This window comes from Onychostruthus taczanowskii, unplaced genomic scaffold (assembly GCF_017590055.1).
Source record: "Onychostruthus taczanowskii isolate IOZ18803 unplaced genomic scaffold, ASM1759005v1 scaffold1, whole genome shotgun sequence".
NCBI lineage: Eukaryota > Metazoa > Chordata > Aves > Passeriformes > Passeridae > Onychostruthus > Onychostruthus taczanowskii.
The window spans coordinates 29,387,380-29,408,573 of NW_024496525.1; the positions used below are offsets into that span (position 1 = coordinate 29,387,380).

Here is a 21,194-nt window from a genome sequence, read left to right on the forward strand (position 1 = left end):
AAAAGCCAAAGAAACCTCATCCACCAACCCTCAGTTATTGCTGCTTACAGTGCTTTAACTCACAGACTGTGCACTGTGTTGCCCTCAAATGAATTTAAATGAGGAGATATGTTCCAAGACCATACTTAATATTTCCCTGCTGGTGGGACTAAACTGGAGATAGTTCAGAGTATCCCCTACTCCCCCAAATGCTTGTAGGTTGGATACTGTGATTTCAGAAGTGAGACAAACTACACATTTTCTCCTGTTGGGCCTTACTACTTGCAAACATGAATGTAGCCTCAGGAGCTTCAAAGAGTCTTTGGTGTTTTCCCCTTTCTTTGATAAATTTCTCACTGCTCTCTTCATTACTCACCTCTCTGTGCAGAGTGGCCATAATCTGATCTTTTCACACTTCCAGGAATTGAAATGCAGGGAGTTAGTTTTTGGTGGGGGGGCGGGGGGAAGGAAAGCAATTTTACAGGTGCTCGATGTCCAGTGGCAGTAAGATGAGCTGGCTCTGCCCCAGAGCTTGATGAATCCTGCCACATGTGCAGAATGACTCCCAGCTGGGACAGAGCAGCCCAGAATGGATGGGAATGATGGGTCTCTGGAAGGGGGTAGGACTCCCTGTACTGGATTTGGGTGGAAAGTTGAAGGAACTCAGCTTATTCACTTCCCTTTCCCAGTCCCTGGGTATCCTACATAAGCTTATTTAGAAGCCTACCAGGAAGTACCTAGGTACTGCATGGAGATGATAAAGTTTCATCCAAAGTTAATTCTCACTACATTTTCACAATTTTGCATAAGTGCCTCTTAAAATCAATCTAAAAGACTTTGGAGAAGGTTGAAGTTCACGAAGTTCACTAAGGTTGAAAGTGCCTGAAGTTATGCTCCAGACATTTCAGCTAGATTAATTTGTATCCAATTTCCATCAACAGGGCAGCAAAACTTGGGTATCATTCTGAGGAAGATTTCTACTGAGAAATTGTTTGAAGTGCATCCTTAGGAGAGCAGCTTATGTAACAACTTGTGCTTAAGTGTACCTTCTCTGGTACAAACCAGCTTACACTGAGAAAGCAATTTCCTTATTTTCAGATTAGTACCACTTTTTATAAGCAAGTAGCAAAGAATTGCCCTTGAATATAATTTAGCTATATTTCACCATGAACTGTTATTTTTATGTTTTATTGTATAACCACCTCCTTTGTTGGCTTGCTGCTAAGAGTTGTAAGTGAATTCCAGAGCTCTTCCACCTCATGGTCCATAGGAAATTATTTAAGTTGGATATGAGGGAAAGAATGTCATAGCTTACACATATGTTATAATTTATATATATATATATAAATAATAGAGCAAATAAAATATTTTGATTAATTTTCTGCTTTTAAATCCTTGCTAAGGCAAGTTCTTGTTTTTAAAAATACTTTCTTGTAAATCAAGATAAAACATCTGGATGATTGTTTGCACTCTGGATGGTTAGTTTGCACATATTTGCTATTTGTTTTAAGGCATGAAACTGCTTGAAATGCAGACATTAGTTCAAGTCACGTATTGCTTTTAGTACAAAAATGAAAATGTTTATTATTTATTAATACGAAACATGCAATCTGTGAACTTTAGGCATGTCATGGACTAATTTTTCTTTGTTGCAACCTCAAACAGGTAATGTTTTGACCAGATATGTCACCTCAGAATCTGAGCAAAAGCCATGAAGTGAAATTTTAATCATATCCAAAGTCTCATCTTTACCTTTCTCTGGGCAGCAGCCTGGCTGAGCAGAGCTTCCACTTGTCAAAGTGTCCCATCACCAAGTAGGGGTAACTCCATGCTCCATTCCAGACGGGGGAGCCTTGCTGCACTCATGCTGTGACCTTGCCAGGGCTGTGAAGCTGCAGGGTGGGGCTGGGACAGCTCTAGCTGACAAACCTGCCCCTCCGCTCTGCAATTTGCTCAGGCTGCATTGCCATGCCAGCCACAGCCAAGAGCTTTTCTTTGGCCTGTACTGCATTTCTAAACACCAACACAAATTTGCTGTACCTTGTGGCTGTGCTTGCAGGACAACCTCTCAGCACTTTAGTGTTCACTTGGTAACTCTGGCACTGCTGGTCACAGCTGCTTCTGTGACAGGTGAGTTTTGCAATTCACCTGAGAAGCTGTGTACTTCCTTGGATAATTGGCATTTTGGAGCTTTACAGAGAAGGCAGTGAAGACAATATGTCATTATTAAAACAAAGAAAATGCTTTTGGGACTCCAGACTTTGGTATAATTTACATTTGGACCTCTGGTCTCTACTTCAGAAGTGCAATTTTAAACAATCTTTTTATTAATGAAGTATACAATGTTTTCCTTGTTTTTCAATATAATAGCTGAACTACCACATTAGTTCTGCATCTTTGGGGATTTTTGTTATTTGGTGCATTTTGAGTGCTCTTCAGGGAGAGGGAGGTTTGCGATTCTGGCAAGGTTTCTCTGAGGGAATAAGAAATTACTCCTCTTACTTTTCCAGTTGCTTGTAATAAGTTGAATGCTGTCTTTGGTGCAATTGAACTAAATCCACTGGAGAAACAGAAAATGTGTCATTTTTTTTTTACAAAGGAAAAGTGTTACCTGGACCTGGGCTTAAATGCTTGCATTTTTGTCAACAATTATGGGTCAACACTTTCATATAAAATCCTGTGTTCAAATTTGGATGTGCTCACAGAAATGAGTCAGGGGAGGCTTGGTTTAAATATCAAGAAAAAGTTTTTCACCCAGAGGGTGGTCAAGCACTGGAACAGGGGAAGTGGTCACAGCACCAAGCCTGACAGAGTTCCAGGAGCATGTGGACAATGCTCTCATGCCCGTGGTGTGACTCTTGGGGTGCCCTGCCAGGACCTGGACTTGGTGATCATGATGGGTCCCTTCCAACTCAGAATCTCCTGTGACTCTCTGATACTTGGCATGTGAAGTGGCTCCTGGACTTGATGTTCCTCCAAATGAAAACTCCTGCTGTCCTGCTTTGGTGAGTGTGTTTGGGCCTTGGCACTACAGAGATTGCTTTGCTCTTTACCTTATGTTGCTGCAGGAACACGTAACAGGGAGCCCCAAGCCTCCTTTCCTTCCCTTTATCCTCTACCCTCCCATTTTCCATATATTTTAAAGGATGCTAAAGCATTCCCTTGGGAACTGCAGTCCTAAAAAATGAGGATAATGACCTTTTCATTGTGTTTTAAGCTGCCTTTTACTTAGGTGTCTGTCAAGGGAGTAATTTCAGAGAAATTGTATTCTTCATAATCTGCCCTGAGACCTGATGGTACCATTTTAATTTGAGTTAGGAAGCTTAGCTGTACTTAGCTTTTCACCAAACTCCTCTAGTTTAATAAACTCACATTTAGTTTTGCATTAATTATTCCTGAACCTGAGATCTTCTTGAAAGGTGACAACTGGATGAACAAATACAAAATAGTTTCATGAGAGAACTTGTCAGAGGAAAATTTTGGCAGTAATTTGAGTAAATTATAGAAAAAATATCAATGAACTCTTCAGATATTTTCTAGAGGGATGTTATTTTTTTTTCATAACATAAGGACTCATCATTTGCTTCTGAAATTAATAGCTCTGTTTTTATTTTTAACATTCATAATTAGGCATTAATTTGCTCTCTGAATACTTACATTTCAAATTCTACAATCATTCCCTTTTGAGCAAGTACTACTCTGAATCTCTGGGAGAAAAATTCTTGACGATTAAGTATATTTGAAGTGTTACAACATTATCTGGGTGATTTATTTTTGCATTCACGTGGGACACTGTGACAATTAAGTATATTTGAAGTGTTACATTATCTGGGTGATTTATTTTTGCATTCACGTGGGACACAGTGCCATCCATGAAGTCACTGTAAGAGTGCAGGAATTCCAATAAAGGCTTCCACAGAGCATCACTGTGCAGGTCTAACCCTCACAACATCCTACACTAACCTCTTCCTTCTGCTTTTAAATATAGCTTTTGCAATACATCTCAAGAACTGGTTTTGATTGCCTCATGTTGTTTCTTTGGGTGTTTTTCCCCTCTGCTGGTTCTATTTTTTCCTCTGTCATTCCTCAGTTACTCCTTAGGACAATGACTCAGGACATCTTTGAATGCCTGTAGTTCACCTTTCCCTTCATGGGCACAACCACAAAGAAATCTGAAAAACTTTTAGCCATCAGTTTTCTTCTGTCCTGTAGAGAACATGCTGAAGTGTGGTAGAAGTATTTGTGGCTGGAACATTGTTAAGCACATATCAACACAAGAGTGCCTTCCCTGATCCATCTATTTGGAATGCCATCTCCCATCAAACAAATAACATGATGCTGCTTTGTGAAGCACAACATGAAACACATTCTTTCAGGTTCATATAGGTGTGGTGCCTAGTTTTTCAGAAAATAGCCTGTCATCCAGGCAGCTTTTTCTAGTGTTATGGTACGTGCAACCAGTGAGATGATAAACTTGATTTCTCTTTAATACTTCTGCTACCTACTGGTGCATCTAGGATGTAGGTAGTAGGCTTGAACATCTTCTGCTTTATCTCTGTAATGCCCTGTAAAGGTAAAAAAAATATGTATTTTTAAAATTCGATTGATTATAGAATAAGAGGTTTGGAAGTCTTGCCCACAGGACGCCACTTCACAGGAGAAGGTATCAGGGTGAGAAAAGCATAATGCATTTGCCACTTGTCTCTGCAGCTTCCCAGATGTGGGGTTTCATTTCAGATCCCATGTGCTGGACTGCCAGAGCAGTGTGCTCTTAACAGCAGAGCCAGCTCTGTCTGAGCGATCTGTTGTGCCTGGACAGCTCTCACAGGGCTCCTCACCACTGTGCAGAGGGAAGTGGGAACCAGAAGAGGCTGGAGGGGGAACATTTGAGTGCTCAGCCCTCTCCTGCACCATTAGGCAGCTGAAATACCCTTGTGGTGGCTGCAGGGGAGACCCTCCACTGGGCTGGCCACAGGTGTTAGTAACTGAAAGTCTCTGCTGCATTTGCACGGGATTTCTCAAGCTTACTTTGGAAATTGTTCTTACAAGATTTTGGAGAATCGCAGAAAGGCTTAGGTTGGATGGGACCTTAAAGCCCATGTATTTCCACCCCCCCTGCTATGGGACACCTTCCACTAGACCAGATTGCTCAAGGCTCCATCCAGCCTGGCCTTGAGCACTTCCAGGAATGGGGCATCCACAGCTTCTCTGGGTAACCTCTTCCTGTGCCTCACCACCCTCACTCTCTAGTAAAGACTTTCTTCCTAACACCTAATCTAAATCTCTCTTCTGTCAGTTTAAAACCCTTATTCCTTCTTGTCCTATCACTGTAAAAAATGTTGTTCTCCCTCTCTTTCATAAGACCCCTGTAAGTATTGGAGGTCACACAGATCTCCATGGAGCCTTCTCCAATCTGAACAGCTCCTGCTTTCTCAACCTTTCCTCAGGGCATCCAGTCCTTGGAGAATCTTCATGGCTGTCCCCTGGATCTGTTTTAACAGGTACCTGTCTCTCATGCTGAAACCAGGACATACTCCCCACTAGTTCTACATGCTCCCAAGGCACAGGCACAGGGTGAGGTGTTTATTTACACACCTTTATCCAAGATTCATCTAAGCCTGTGACAAAACTGTCCCTCTGCAGAAATGCTGGGAAGCAGAAAAAAAGGTATTATTGGGAGAAGGAAAGCAAACTGCTATACACTTTTGTAGTGCAGTACTGTTTTCAGGAAGTGTTTTGAACAATTTAGTGCAATGAATAAAAGAAATAGAGCTAATAGATTGTCTTGAACCTCTGTTATGAAGAGGGAAATAAAAAGCAGTTCTCATATTTCAGGAAGCTGAACACATCAGATGTCAGCCTGACATAATGTCATCTCTGCTGTGGGCTGCACTGTCTGAGGCGGAAGCGCTTCCTACAAAGAGAGCAGCATCCAGGGCAACCAGTTCTTCACCTTTCAAGGAATTACACTGCTTAACAGACACGTTTGTTTCCCACTGTAGTGTTATTGTAGTTTTCTGTACTGATTATTTTCGGTGTTTAAATTGGGCTTTTATCTGTGTGTTAGCAGTCTGAATTTTATGTCTCCTTTGTGCCTGGGGTAAGAAGTGTATAACTTGCTTTTATAATGCAGCCAATTCACCTCTCAGGTTTCAAACCAAATGCTCTTGCTGGAGGTTTGGAACTGATCTAAATTACTAATAAAATAATTTCAATCAAAATGAAATTGTCATAATGTAATTATGTTATAATATACATGTATAACTATTGGGAATAATACATATGCATTTGTGAGGTGTATGGTGAAAAATATCTTCCTCCTATTAAAGATGTGGGCACACATGCAAAGATAAATGACTGTCCCAGCAAAAATCTCTGCTGGTTTTGTAGGCAAACAATCTCAATGCAGCAGTCAAATGGAAAATAATTTGTTAAATAGAATTCAGAACAGGTCCCTGTAGCTTCTGGGAGGGTTATGCTGACAAGGATCAAGATCAGTAGTTTATCTACACTTTGTATTCTAATTTGTCTAAATTCCTGAATAATTTCAATGTGATTCAAATGTGCAAGGCAATTAAATGTGATGTTGCATAGCCAGAGAGCACAGTCTGTGTCTTCAGTAGGTTTAAAATGAGCCCTAAAGCCTGTATAAGATTTGGTGTGTGGGAAGTCTCTAGATGGCTAGAGGCATGAATTGAATGTACTGTAAATAAACTGTGGCATGAAAACTTTCACTAGTGCTCAGGAAAGAGAGAAAATGCTGATGAGTGTTGAAACCATAACATTTGAATGCAGTGGGTATCTCCTGCCTGACACACAGGGCTGGAGCAGAGAAAAATTGATTAATTCAGCCAGCATAATGAGGGAGAAGCCTGACTCTGACACTGCCATTAAACAGGAAAAAATTTGACAGGTAAGTCAAATTATGCTATATGGTTTTTTCATCACTGTTGTACATTTCTCAGGAGCTGCTGCCCTGGTGCTTGCTCTGCAGGTGTGGTTCTGCAACATCAGGGGACACCACGATTTTCTCAGGTCTGAGAGCCCACCAGAAAACAGAATCCTCTCCTGATTTCCAGTCTCTATTTCTTGGACAAGAGGAAGCAGACTCAGCAATAATAATGGCAAACTGTAGCCTTGATCCTGAAGGTCTGGGAGGTTCCCAGACTTGGTTACTGTTTCTCCCTTATTTTTTCTGATGGGTCTGACTTCATTCTGTTGTCTGTAGGTCGCTGTGCAATGCTAGGCTAGGATTGTGTACCCCAAGAGATGAAATGGAGACATTGTCTCTCTCTCTCTTGTGCTCTTGTCTTACTTTTTACCTCCTCCCACCCCACCAAGTATTCACAGCTGTCCCTTGTGCTATGCATGCCACAGATTTCAAAACCTGCCCAGACAGCCCATGGAATCTCCATCACTGATGTAATGAGGGAATGCTGCTGTGTGGGTATAACTATTCCTAAAGCACCTGTATAGCCACTGAGAGCCTTAAAAGCTTCATCTGAGACTTGTGCTGGTTCAGATGGGATCAAAATCTGACTGTCACCAGCCTCTGAAAGAGTAGCTGAGAAAGAGACTTTGCTGGCTGCTGTCTGCCAGCAATGTTGCAGTCATGAGGCTGCTCCCAGGCTCCTTCCAGCTGTGCAGCTCCTGCAGAGAGTGCTCTGCAAGGGAGTGAAAGCCTTTCTCAGATGGGGGAGAAAGGCTTCCTTATCCCCTCCTTAGCAGCTGCACCAGTCCAGCCCAATGGGCTCTCTAAACAGTCCTGTTTCTTTGAAGTCTTCCCTGTTTTGTTGTTTGCTTGGGTTATTTTTCTCCAGTAAGAGCTATTTCTTTCAACAGCTGCGTGAAGCTTTATCTGCTCAGCAGGAAAATATCCAGAGCAATTCCTCAGTACCAGTGTCTCGCTAGTGTGGATGGCACTAATGGAAGAAGGTGCAGATGTGCCAAGGAAGTTTTGGCCAGGGTGTCTTTTTTTGAATAGATTTTTTTTTTTTTGTGTGAATTGGTAAATAGCTTTGGCTTGCAAGTGAGTATAAATATAAACTGCAGAGTGTTGAGAAATATGATACATACAGCGTCAGTGTCTGTGGAAAAATGAGGTGGATCCCAGTCGTTCTGTAGTAATTTCCAAGTACTGTATGCTGAGCTTTTGCTCTTTCAGTTTAAGAAGCTTTGCAAGGAGAAAGGCCTAGCAAGGGGAAGGGAGAGCCCAGGGTAAAGGACTTTCTTCAAATACTGGTAGCTCTGATAGTTCCCTTCATTTCTCTGCATGAGGTTACATAGGTGTGAGGTGAGGTATTGCAGCCCAGGGACTGACCTGGGAATAGGAAATGTTAATTTCACATCCAAAGGGGAAAAAAATACTAAGGATAAGAAAATATGGTATTTGGTAATGGTAGGCAGATAATGCAGTATGCATGGCCTGTGCAATTATAATCAAGGGACTATTCTGTATAATCAAGTGATAAGAGACAATCCATCCTTCATAAGACTACAGGATAAAAAAATAGAAGAATTATCCTAATTTTTTATAAGGATAAAATACAAATGTTGGACAAATTACCTATTTGGTAGGGCTTGGGAGTTGTGTGTGCATTTTCATGGGCTGGAAGTTAGATTGCTTGAGTGGGAACAACACTTTCTCTCTAAACAAAGCAGAAATTTAAAGCTCAAAATATTGTAGTCTTAGAAATCAGAGACAAGTGGAGTTATGAGCTGAAGCAAGAAATCAAGTTTAATTGGTGTCATCTAGAGTGCCAAAAAGTGCATTTCATCTTCATCATCAATAGAGAACGAAAGAAAAGTAAAAGGCAGGCCATACCTAGTTTAAATAAAATAATTGTTTGGGGTCTTTGGAAAGTGTGACTTCACTGGATTTGTTGTGTTCCCACACCTCGGCTTTCTGGACTCTGAAATCTCAGTAATGAGGTGTTTACTGACATTCTTTTCAATTAGACCATTTCTCCTTGAGTAGCAAATGTTATTCTGTTAAACTGTTTTAGTTTCAGGATTGTTTTCCCTACTGACACAAGTCAGGTGTTTATAGGCAGGACTGACAGCTCTAGCAAAAACGCCCATATCACTGCAGCTTGCAAAACATGATTTTTCTTTTTCTCTTTAAAAAGAGGTGGGGAAAAGCCAAAGTTAGATTGAAAGAAAATAGTCTGTTTCTAAAGTCTTTTCCTGGAACTTTCTCATAATGTATCCTAAAAATCAGAGGAATACAGTAAATGTTGTGACTGGAAAGTTTTACTGGATTTTGTGCTGACAGAGCAATCATCCTTGCTCTGCCTCCATTCCCTTATCTATCCTTCCAGCTTGTCAGGAAAATCCAAGCTGGTTCAAAACAGCAAGATGCAAGTTCCCAACTCAGTTGCATACTTTCTTTGGCAGTGTGTGTATTCTGTGGGCAAAATATGGAAAAAACTCCAGTTTTGTTTTTTTTTTTTTTTTTTTGTAGACAAGCATGTCTTAGAAATAATTTAGCCTTTTAAAAGTTTGGATGCACAGATTAAATTTTGAATTTTCTTTCTTCCAGTGTCAGCTCTTTTCTTCCTCACCTTCAGGCTCTTGTGGACTCTGAAAGCACAGGTAAGTGGGGATGAATCAGAAAACAATGATTCAGTTCCTGTGCTAGGCCTGAGCTTGAGAATTTGAGCTTTCCTTCCTAACTGTTTCCCAAGTTATAGCATGAGTAAAAGGCCAAGAGCCTTAAAATCTGCTAAAACTAAAATAGCTAACTCCTTACTATCTCTCTGGGATTAGGCATGTCATCTTAGTGTAACTCCCAGGGCTTTGGGGATAAGAGCATTTCCCTCATTTTTGGAGGATAAAGACTGTGAAATGCCGAAGGTCCGTTGGAGTAAATTGACAAATTTAAGCCAAGTGAACATAAATCCGGATTTACCTCCTTGCCAAAAATAATCCTACCAGAGTCAATACTCATGGTTTATCAGTTACAAGTGCTGCTGCTGTTGTCCCCACTTCCTCAGGTTGGTGGCACAGTGGTTTCTTGAGGTGAGAGGTTCTGTGCTGTCTGGACATTCAGTGTAAGTCTCCCTCCTCATGTCACCCTACACAACAGGTCTCCAGATTAAGAGGATTTCTACTGTAAGAATAAAAGCTCTACTTTAACAAAAACCCTCTTGAGTGGGAACCTGCTGAAATTTGTAACCCTTATGTGCTGAGGATGCTTTTATTCCTTGTGATCTGTTTTTCAATGTCACACGTGAAAACCTGGAATGGGAAAGGACACTGGCTGACATTGACATTACAAATTAATTATTCTGGGGTTTTGCTGTTGTTTCTCTTCTTCTAAATCACAGAGCTGTCATTGCTTGGCTGGGTGTAGTAAATAGTGCTGAGGATCTGCAGCTCATGCATGTCTGCTCTGACTCATAAATTGCAAAGCAAAAATTGAAATGGGTGAATATATTTAAATATTCATTCATTAGAGCTAACTTTAAAAATTAGATTTTTTTCTGAATAATCACAGTTAGAGTATTAATGCATATCTATCATGATGGGTGTGTTGATGAGGAGGCACTTAACTCTCATCAGGGATATTTTCCAACAATTGCATCTTGTATCTATACATCTGGTTTAGGCCCTTGCAGATGAAGTTCTTCTCCCTACTCTGGCATAGAGTAACTGTCTGCAGGGATGATCCTTGCCTCAGCAAGGGGGGGTGGGAGGGGCTTTACCACTCCCCTCGGGTGTGGGATGTGGGGCTGGCAACATCCTTAAGGAGCTCCTGACTGGCAATAAGCAGAGGACCCTTCTCTGCAGCACGGGGGCTGCAGGAGCCTGGGGAAGAGAGAGCTCAGGGGCTTGGAACAGCAGCCTTCCAAAACCTTGGTGCCTTGGGCAGTAAGCTGGTGTCTAAGACCTTGTGGGGTACAAAAGAAGCAAACCCCTTCACTGCATGAATATTCAAATCACTCTTTTTAACTGCAGCTAAACAAAACCTCCCAATTACTAAAATACAGCAAAAAGAAAATACCAAAGTGGAAATGATGTGAGAGACGCTGGAATGCAGGACAGGTTGCCAAAGAACAACTGAATTGCCAGGGCTGTTTCTAACAATGAAGTTTGTTTTCAAAGACTTGGAGGAAAGATTGGGAAAACAACTAAAAACTTCAGGTAGTGTTGCTATAAGACCACGTAGACGAGATGCCATGGTTTGGTGCAGGCAGATCAGCGTGTAGGGTCATTAGAAGTTGCTCTGATGTGTGTAGCCCTCACCTTTCCCTGAACTGCCCTTTGGTACAGGGGCTTGGAACAGCTCACTGCTCACAGGAAAATGTTGTGGTGTTCAGCAGCAGAAAGGTGAGGAGGACATTCCTTGAGGAGAATAAGAAGCAGTTAATGTCCTGAAAGAAGTGTCTTCTGAGAGAAAATTCTGAGATGACTACATCTACACTATTTAAGCATAATATTTAAGGAAACATATAATAATAGTCTGTAAAGGTTACAAGGTTGCACCCATGAATGGAGGATAAGAATTTTATACGAAAGCCCAAAGGATGTCAATCAGTACTTTAAAATTAAACAAGGGGAAATTAATCTAAGTAGCTGCAGTATCATGCTCTGTGATAGATTATGGATTCTTTTTAATTAAAAGTGCTGGAAGGGGAAAGAATTAGTTTGATTAATTTTCTAGTTTGGGTGAAGAAGTTAGAAATTGTTGAGTTGAAAATGACCTGGGTTATGGCTTGCCATGATTTAAACTCAAAAATTTTAGCTAATTCTAGACTTCAAAAAAGTTTAACAAAAGTGACTGCATTATTCATTTTTATTGAGACTTTGCATCTTTTTTTAAGATTAATTGAGAGTGAGAAAACATCTCAAAAATGCATTTTCTTTCCATGATTTCATAATAGTTTTGCACTGTTATTCCTGGTGAATTATAACCCATATCCCTAGTAACATTTTTGTATTCTCTTCTGTATTGATATGTGACTCAATATGCCTGACTCTGATCTCTTTCAGCCCCCTTTGTTTTCCCCTTGATCAGTATTGTGTGTCATATTCATTCTGCTTTTGGTTTCCATCATTAAAATGACATTTTTCATCTTCTGCTTCACTGCACTGTTGGGGACTTGCCACTTCTTTTACTCCCCCTTTCTGTCCTTACTCATGGCAAATGAAATAATTAATCAAATAAGAATTCCTGCCATAGTTACCTACAAATCCTGCGTATGAAATTTGACTTGGAAAAGTGATGTTTGTGGCAGCATGGGACCACCTTGGCATTCTTATAATGCTTAAGAGAAAATGGAACATTTTCCCATTCCCATGTCCTTGGGAAAAGGCATTTCATGGCAAATTCTCAGCCACTGAAGTGGAGGGGTCTGTGCACTTTGGCTGAAGATCTGTTCTTTTACTTTCTGGAGACATTTGCAATTAAATGAACATAAGAGTAGAGATTATCATACCACCTCTACTTGAATGAAAAAAGGGAAGTCATCTCTTCCAAAAAGGATTTTTCAGGTGCTGTTCTCTGTCAGAAATGTCCTACAGAAGGTAAATGCTCCTATTTTACAAGGATCAGTCTCCTGAAATCTCAGTGACTGTAAGTCTGTACAAAGAGGTTTTCTGTTGGCTGTTTTCAATATCTCCAATGACATACTCCAAAACCCATCACAATTTTTCTGGATTACTTCCTTCTGGTGTGAAAACTGAAGGCAAACAAAAAATTAAGACACTACCACAAAGAAAATTTGAATCTATTGTGAAAATACCTATCATCACTGTGTCCTTATGCTTCAGATCTCTCACTGTGATTGTCTCAATAAATCTAACCTTATTGTGATAAAATTAACCCCAAAATCCCAGAAATAAATAATTTATTATAATATTTCAAAGTTTTTAAAAAAATTAAACTAAACCATAGTGTATCTGTAAATCTGAGAAAATTTTGGTAAATTATTGAAACTTTTTCTCATATTCATAAGAAATTAGCAAATTTACCATCAGTTTTTCTAATTAAGGAGAAATTTAAATCAACACATTAAAGCTGAAGAATTTTTATAGCCATTTTGATTGATTACATTGAAATTCACTACAGGGTAATATATTGTTCTGTAAAAGAATTCACTACAGAAAAATGTTACAAGGTTATGGGCTATTTCACAAAAAAAAACCCAGTACTAATTGGCTGAAAAGGCTGGGTTTAATCTATGTATTAGTGCACATAAACTGAGAAAAACAGTTAAGTCAAGCATAGAAGCAGACTTTGAAACTGCAGTAATATGAAAGAATATAATAGAACAGGATATTAAATAATATAATAGAGATATAATATCTAGAAGAAATATAATTTTGTGTAATTGCCAAAATAGCACTTTAGGTCAAATAATGAACAATATTATAAAGGGATTAGTCTGACACTGTGTTCCAGTTCATAAATGACACATTTTACTGTTTCATAGCTTACATATTTTCTTAGGTGAGATAACAGTTAATTTTCACTTCTTCCATACAAATCCTTATATTCATTGACCAGAGAAATTAATGTTTTGCCTTAGGGATTGTCTAAATTTTATATACCTGAATGAGTCAACAGTGAGGTTTTTCTCACATCTGTTTTCTATCTTGGTGTTTCAAAGGGGCAATAACAGCTCTTGTGGATCTCCAAGTCAATTTACTGCAGGTCACATCCTGCCATAAGTAGCTCTTGGCCTTTGGAAACCCCATTGTATGTGTTTATTATCGACTACATGGAATTATTTGCAGCCTGCCCTACCTCTCACACTCACTGTGAGCAAGTTTGGGAGCACAAAATCACAAGGTATGTGGCAGTTCTGCACTGAAATGAGCACCACTTTGGAGCTATCTCGTGCCTTACCTGTGTGACATTATTTGTGACCATTATTCCCCACGGTGCTGCAACAGACCCTGGAGGAACTGCAGGGACTTGATGCCTGATCTTCCAAAGAGCACAGCAAGTACTTGCACACATCAACAATGGACAAATTTTACATTATACATGGTGGAAATAGAGAGCAATGGGAGTTATTCATGCCAAGTGCACTGAATCTGTGGCCCCATGATTGAAGATACTTATGTGGAAAATGAACAGTTCTGTAGTCCTGGTTTATAGTCAGTTGCCAGGTAACTGCTTTCAGAGAATCAGCAGAAAAAGTATATTTTCTTAATATCTATTACGTAGATCATTATTTTCGCTTTACAAGGAGCTAGTTTATATTTCCACAGTGATCCCAGTGATTACTACCACACACTGCACTAAGCAAGGTCTTCCCCCATACATCAGCTGTCAAGAGTCAGTATTTTAAGTATAGGATATGTGAACATGACTTAAAATAATATTAAATATTTATTGCTGTATTCTATCTCTTACCAAGGAGGAATACTGAAGCTGGGAAGAAGGGAAGAAAATCCACAGGATTTCCCTTTCTCTCATTTTTGTTTTTCTCCTCCTCTTGTTTTGCTCTCTCCCTTTTCCTCCTGTCCCAGTTGTACACTCCATAATGGTGAAATGGTGAGAAACAGAAAAATTGCTGGAGGAAATGCCAGAAGTACAGGTAAAAATACATCTTCTCAGACTCAGGGGTAAAGGCTACAGATTTTCCAGATTTTCCTTAGGCTTTAGAAAAATCACTGTTAGAAATACCAAGCTACATAAGAAGAAGGGGCAGCTGTGGAATGCAACGGTCCTAAAGGCATAATAGATTGTGTCAAGTATGTGAGTAACAGAGGAGGAGCTTACATCACTGGTTTTTAAGAAATTTTCTGTTCACATTCAGTATGCAGAACCCTGTCTAGAGAACTCAAGACTGTGGATAAACATTTTCTTTTCCTTGCTTACTTTCAACAGGCTGATGAGAAGTCACCCTCGCACACCCAGAGGCCATGGGCTGTGGGTGAACCAGTTTACTCTGGAGCTTACAGAGAAAGAGAGACTCCTTTAGAAAGCAATCCAGTTCAGCAGCTTTAGTCATTAACTTTTGCTGTACTAATGGCCCCCAGAGCAATTCCGTGTTCTATTGAATGAAAGGAAAAACAACACCAAAATATATCCACTGGTGTCTTTTATTAAGTTATGCAAAATACAGTATTAATTATGACACTGCATGCATTTTAGACAATATAAATGCAAGCCTACAGAAAATGTGACAAAGAAACCCTCAATTACTTTTGAGGTAGTATACAAGGAAAAATAGGAAAGCAGAAACATAGTGGATTAAAAGAACAAAATATTAGTATCACTGTGCATACATTAGTCACTCATAAATACATTTGTATGAAATAACTTAAGATACAATTCCATTCTTGTTAAAAAATATAGTTCTTCAAATTCACCATTCTTGTTTTTTTTTATTTCACATGACATTTTATAGTATTTTATCAGGTGGGTTTAATTTTTTTTGTCACTGTCATCATGATTTTACCCTTTTCCTCCAAGTATTTAGGCACAGATGGCCTCATGCACAAAAATAAATAAGAAACCTGCTTGAAGGGAAAAGAATTCTGCTCAAATAGTTTAGGATAGTCTAATAAATACATTTTTGTTTATAAAAATATTTCAGGTTTATAAAAGAGGGGAGTCTCCCATGTGGAAAGGATGTCAAGTGAAAAGTGCTGTATAACGTTTTTGAAGAGATTTTGTTTTAAACATATAGTACCGTTATGAATATATATTTTATAACAATCCTGCTTCTTAGAACCTTATTGTTCACTAGAAATATCAAATGCTCTTTTCTTCCTTTTGTTTGCTGTCTTATTGCCGTTTGGGGAGGTGCCTAGTTCAGAAGGGTTCCATATAACTGTGCTTTTGTAAGGCTGTCCTTCCGACTCAGACCAGTGCTCCCAGTCCTCTGGAACTGCGGCTGTTTGCTGTGAACACCCGAATGGCTTCCTTGATCCATGGAAGACTGGTGGATTTCTGGAGCCTCCACTGAACTCTGATTGAGTGACTCTGCTGAGCTGTTTGGGCTCACGTCCACATATTCTCTTTTCAATACCGGACTGTTTTCGATGTTTTTGCTACTGCATAACTGGACGGTTATCCTTTCGTTTTTTTGGTCTCTTGGTTCTTTTGTTTTGTAAGCGGGCAATTTGTCCTGTTTACAGCTTGTGCTGATGTCAATGTTCAGGCCACTGTCTGTTCTCAGGAAGCAAGAATCCACAAGTCTGCTTTGGCAGATGTCATCTCCCTCTGAGCAGCTGTCTGCTTTGTAACTAGCATAGATGGGGCTTGTTCGACTGTCCCCCTTCTTGATGGGGCTGCTGTAGTACTGCTCTGAGAAGCTGCAGGGAGACAGCCTGCCAGCATTCCTGTAGGAGTACGCTCCAATGTCCTCCACACTCAGCTGCCTCCATCGCCCTGGCAAGTCTTCTTCTGAGAGGTGGGTGCTCCTGCACTCATTCCTCATTTTCTGGTTTGCCAAAGCCTGCTGTGGTGTTATGGCTGAGAAATGAAAAGGTTCGTTTGCATATGGAGGCAGAGTCCTGGTAAAAGTGGGTGAGTTCTCGTTGTCGTCAGCAAGCTCCATGTGCTGCGCGGGTTTGGGCTTGGCAAACCTGGGGCTCCCCTGATGCTCGTAACCCGCGGGGGACTTCCTTTCAAACAGCTCGTCTCGGTTGCTCATGTAGATCGCCTGCTGGGAGGCTGTCAGAGTGTTGGCCTGGGCGTTCTCCTTCTCCTCAGACGTGACGCTGAAGCTGGAGTAGGAGCTGGAGGTTGGCAGAGAGGTAATGTACTCTGGGAAGGCTTCATGGGAGAAGCTGGAATGGAAACCATCTTCTTCCACAGTGCTGTCCGTGGAGTTTTGGGACCGCAGGAACCCCACGTCTTTCACCTGTGTGTCCACGCTCTGCCTCCTCTCCCTCCTCCTCTCCTCGGGGCAGTAAAGAGCTGTGTCACTGCAGTAGATGTCGGACTTGTACTGGGGTCGTTGTCCGACTTTTCCAGCAGAGTCCTGAAAATTGAGATCCCTCGTGGATGGGCTTGACAAGTGTGAGGACAAGCTGTGTGGGTCTGGTTTTTCCAGTACTTTGGCAATGACGCAAGTGGGTATGGTATCAGCGTAGGAAGTGTGGCACAAGGGGACAGAAAGGCTGCACCCGTGTTTCTCCAGGTGGATGCTGACTCTTTCCTGAAAGTCAGTTGGCAACTGCAACATAAAGAGATGGCAAAGAGAAAGCAGAAAAGAGTATGTGTCAATAGAGGTGTCAGATGAGTGCTGTTTATGGCACTACACAGCTCACCATACCTGGTTCTTTGTGATGGCCACAATCTTTGTGCATTTCTTGAAACAATTGTAATCAAATGAATTTTGTTTGTTTATTTAACATTTGTACATCTTCATCTGCTTTCGCTCACAGATAACACTGTGAAACTGAAATGTTTCCTTTCAAATTAATTCAGGTTGGATAGGAATGATCACAGAATTGCTCAGGTCAGAAGAGGCCTCTACACTCATCAAGTCCAGCCATTAACCCAGCACTTCCAGGTTTACTTTACTGATGTAAATAAAGTATGTAGTAAACAACGATCTTAAAAAGACAGGTAGGGAATTACAGCCTACGGCAACACTTTCCAGACTGTGTGCTTGGGTGTGATTTGCAGTTGGAGTGTGGTTGTGCAGAGGTCTCTGTGGGGGTGAGGAAGGAGGAAGAGATAACATCTATTCTGTTCTCCTTTTGTTTTTCCTCAAGCTCATCTTGCCTACAACCCCATGCCAAACTGGCTCGTGCCCTCCAGCATCACCTTTGATAAACAATGCTGTTTGAAGATGCAGAGAAGCTGACTGACACTTATAGAAGAGGTGCTGGCTGCTGTGACAGGATTATTCCTGTGCTGGGAAGAAGCAGATCAAGCTGGCTTCCTTGCCCCTTCAGCTGGACACTGCTTGTCAGATCAACCATCCACATAAACCTCAACACACTGACAGAAAAAAAGCACTAAGACCTGAAATCACATTGTGATTCCTGTGACAGAATTAATCAATAAGTCTGTTGTGTATCAGAAGTCATATAGGGTTTTTTTTTAGAAAGTCAGGACCAGGGCTGTGGATGGTGGTTTCACCTGCCATTCTGTCATGTGGACCAGCAGAGAGAGAGATGGCATTCCTTGGTGAAGCCTACTCAGGTATCACCAAGCATGCTTTCCTGTCAGATTTTATCTGCCTTGCTCTCTTGAGGTCTCTACCAATGATCAGAAAGCAATATGGGAGAGATTGTCTCTCCCTGTTTCTTGCTGGAAATCAGAATTCATGCTTGGAATAAGTTTTGAGTTTGTGATTTTGTTAGCTCCTTTGGTATTCCTGTTGATTTATGCCACTTGGGAATTAATCCCTTCGGTGCTGGGCTGAACAGTGATTTACTCAGCACTTTCTTTTTATAACTAGAAATCAAGTTCCTCTTCACAAAATCATCAGTTGTTAACCTTATGACCTTACAATCTCACTTCCTCCTTAAATTTGCTCCTCTAGAGAAGAGAACACTACAAATACTGGTAAGTTGTTCCCCTCCTCTTTATTTTTACAAAGGAAATTTATCGTGCCTGCTCCTTGTCATGGCTTCACATTTTCTAAGTTATGGAGATCCTCTTTTAATTTCATTGGGAAGTTTTTAAAGCTGCTTTAACCCCCAAACCTCACTGTGTTCAGAATACAGCATGTAGTGAAATTACATTCCTGTTATTTGTAGTAGGACAAGTGTTTTTTCAACCAACAGACCTTCCAGGATATTTTGGACTAATCATTATGTTGCTAATTAACTCATATGTCCTCCATTGGAAATAAATGATATTGCCAGTCTGCTGGCAGACAGCAACATTAGTCATGGCAAGTACAGATGCAACAAAGATTGAATAAACAGGTTGTAAAATAGGTCTGGTGTAAATTGCCATAGAAATGAGGAAAAGAAATACAGTTAATTAATGTGAAAATGCTGTATGGGGCAGCTCTTATTTTAGTATCCTGTAGCACCAGTGTTTGATCTATTTTATATACGTTATTAAGATTATGAAATGTGTTAAAAAGAGCATTATTTTGTGGGCACTGCACTGGAAACTGGAATTACTAAAATGATACTGCTATCACACTGCTATATTTTACTACAGCTTAGGTTTTTGGATAACATATAATAGTTTTTCAGGCAATATTTGCATTTGTAAAGAATTTATTTGCTGTGACAGCACATTCACACTTGCTAAATTAATAAATGCTTGGAGTAATGAGTGGAGACTGCCTGTTTAACTGAGTATATGACAGTCTGGGAAATTGTGGGGAGATCTCACATTTGTGATAGTTCTCTGCAAATAAACAATTAAATACTTTTAAGGTCTTAATTAGAACAGGTAGGGTGCTTTCAAGTGTGAGTAATGTAATGGTAATTCCTTGATACAATTTGCTAAGGGAAGTCAGTTAACAGGACAAAATAACAGGACCAAGGTAATGGTTAATAATAATGGTTAATTGGAAGTTCTGTCTCTGTTCCATAAAATCATAGCCTGGTGGACAGAAGCATCTTGCTCCATCTTTGTTTACCAGGGTTGTTCAGTTTTCTGAAGCCATTTACTGACTTAGAGATGGTTTGTACATTCCAAATTTAATTTTGCACTATTCCATTGCAGAATTGCACAAGAGAGGCCATTTGGGGGATGTTGACCTGATGGGACTGAAGAAGGAAAGGCTATTCCCTGTAACCTTCACTGAATCAATATGTGTGAGGAAGGTGCTATTGCTTTGTGCAGGGCCTGGATCCCTAAAGAACTGTCTTCTAAACTAAGATAATATTTGCCTCCCCTTTAAGGAGCCTATTCCTCAAGCCTCGTTTCCTTGGAAGCAAGGATTATTAATTAAAGTTTCCACCTTGGAAATCAATCATTCAGTGCTCTGGTTTCTTTAGAAAAAGATATTTGTTCTGGCAGTCCATTTTAAAATTCCGGTTTGGAAACTAGCTGGACTGGAAAATAGCTTCAGGAGGAAAATTGATTATATCAGAATCTCTGACGCCTGTGGCTTGTCATTTCCCTGCTCTCACCCCGCTGCTCCTGCACAGCATTTTGCATTCTGGAGCTCACAGCACTTGAGTGTTTTACAAAATCTTTGCTTTACAGGCAATCATGCAGGCCCATCCTACTGGATAGGAGAGGTTTGGGGAAAGAAAGTGCCTTCAAGTTCCACCATGGCTGTGATTTTGTCAGCACCATCCTCGATGGCACAGACACCAGCAGGTGCACGAGGCTTCCTGTGGCTTAAAGGAGGGTTGTGTGCAGGAATAAAAACCTTAAGGGCAAACAAATTCTGCAATTGGTACATGCAAAATAACCTGTTTTCCATACAATATTTATGTCATCGAGCAAGTTTGGTCGCATTACCTCTGAAAGTTTATGTGCCCTGTCATAGTTCTTGCTGCACTGGAGAAGCTGAGCAGCTAAATTGCAGTCCTTCCTGTAGAGCTCCTGGAAAAAACAAAAAATAACCTCTTCTTTAAAGTTTGCAAAACGCTTGTGGCTTTCAGCCTTTCTCCCATGCCTGATCAATCTTTTTAAAATTCACTTTGGGGAGATTTGGAGCACACCTTAATTTCTAAACAAATTAAGATGCTTTGCTGTTTCTTGCACAACCCAGAGATATTTCCTCCTTTGCTCTGTGAGGGCTGATAAAATTACTAAGAATAAACTTTTGATACCTGTTACAACAGAACAGTAATCTGCTTTTCAGAAGATGGATATTTACCATTACGAACTTAATTTTATACTGTTAACATGCATGATACTGTGAAGGCTAAAAACCATGATCTTTTAAGGAAAAAAGAAAATTTTTACTGGGTGTTATCCAGACGAGCAATAAAATACTACTTTAGAAAGTGCTAAAATAATATTATGAGACTGTGGGAGAAATTAATTACAGAAATATACATTGTGTTGATTTTTTTAAAAGGGAGACTCTTTCTCCTTTTAGTATTTCTGGATGGTTCCTGGCTCCTTTAATATCTTGCAGAATGCAGCTATAGAAATATATTAAATCTAACTGCAAATATTTGATGCTGCAGAATCAAATATTTTCACCGGGCAAGAAATTATTGTGAGAATTCCACACAAGGAAGGAGAGAACTTAAACAAGCTTCTTATACTATCTTGGTATTGAATGGCTCCCACAGCCTATTTAATGGGAAAATTCAGCACACAGATTTGCCCTTCACTTAAATTTAATTTAGCACACATGACTGTGTAACTG

General features: G+C 40.2%; 1 protein-coding gene across 1 annotated transcript in view; it reads right to left on the reverse strand.

Annotated features, from left to right (window-relative positions):
* Positions 1–15,703: 15,703 nt before the first annotated feature.
* Positions 15,704–21,194, reverse strand: part of BEGAIN (brain enriched guanylate kinase associated) — a 154,707-nt gene continuing 149,216 nt past the window's right edge. Inside the window, exons 8-9 of the mRNA XM_041399078.1 lie at positions 20,333–20,416; positions 15,704–17,120 (exon numbers count right to left, since the gene is read on the reverse strand). Coding sequence (XP_041255012.1) covers positions 15,747–17,120; positions 20,333–20,416 — 1,458 coding nt within the window. The 3' untranslated portion in view covers positions 15,704–15,746. The remainder of the gene's footprint in view (positions 17,121–20,332; positions 20,417–21,194) is intronic.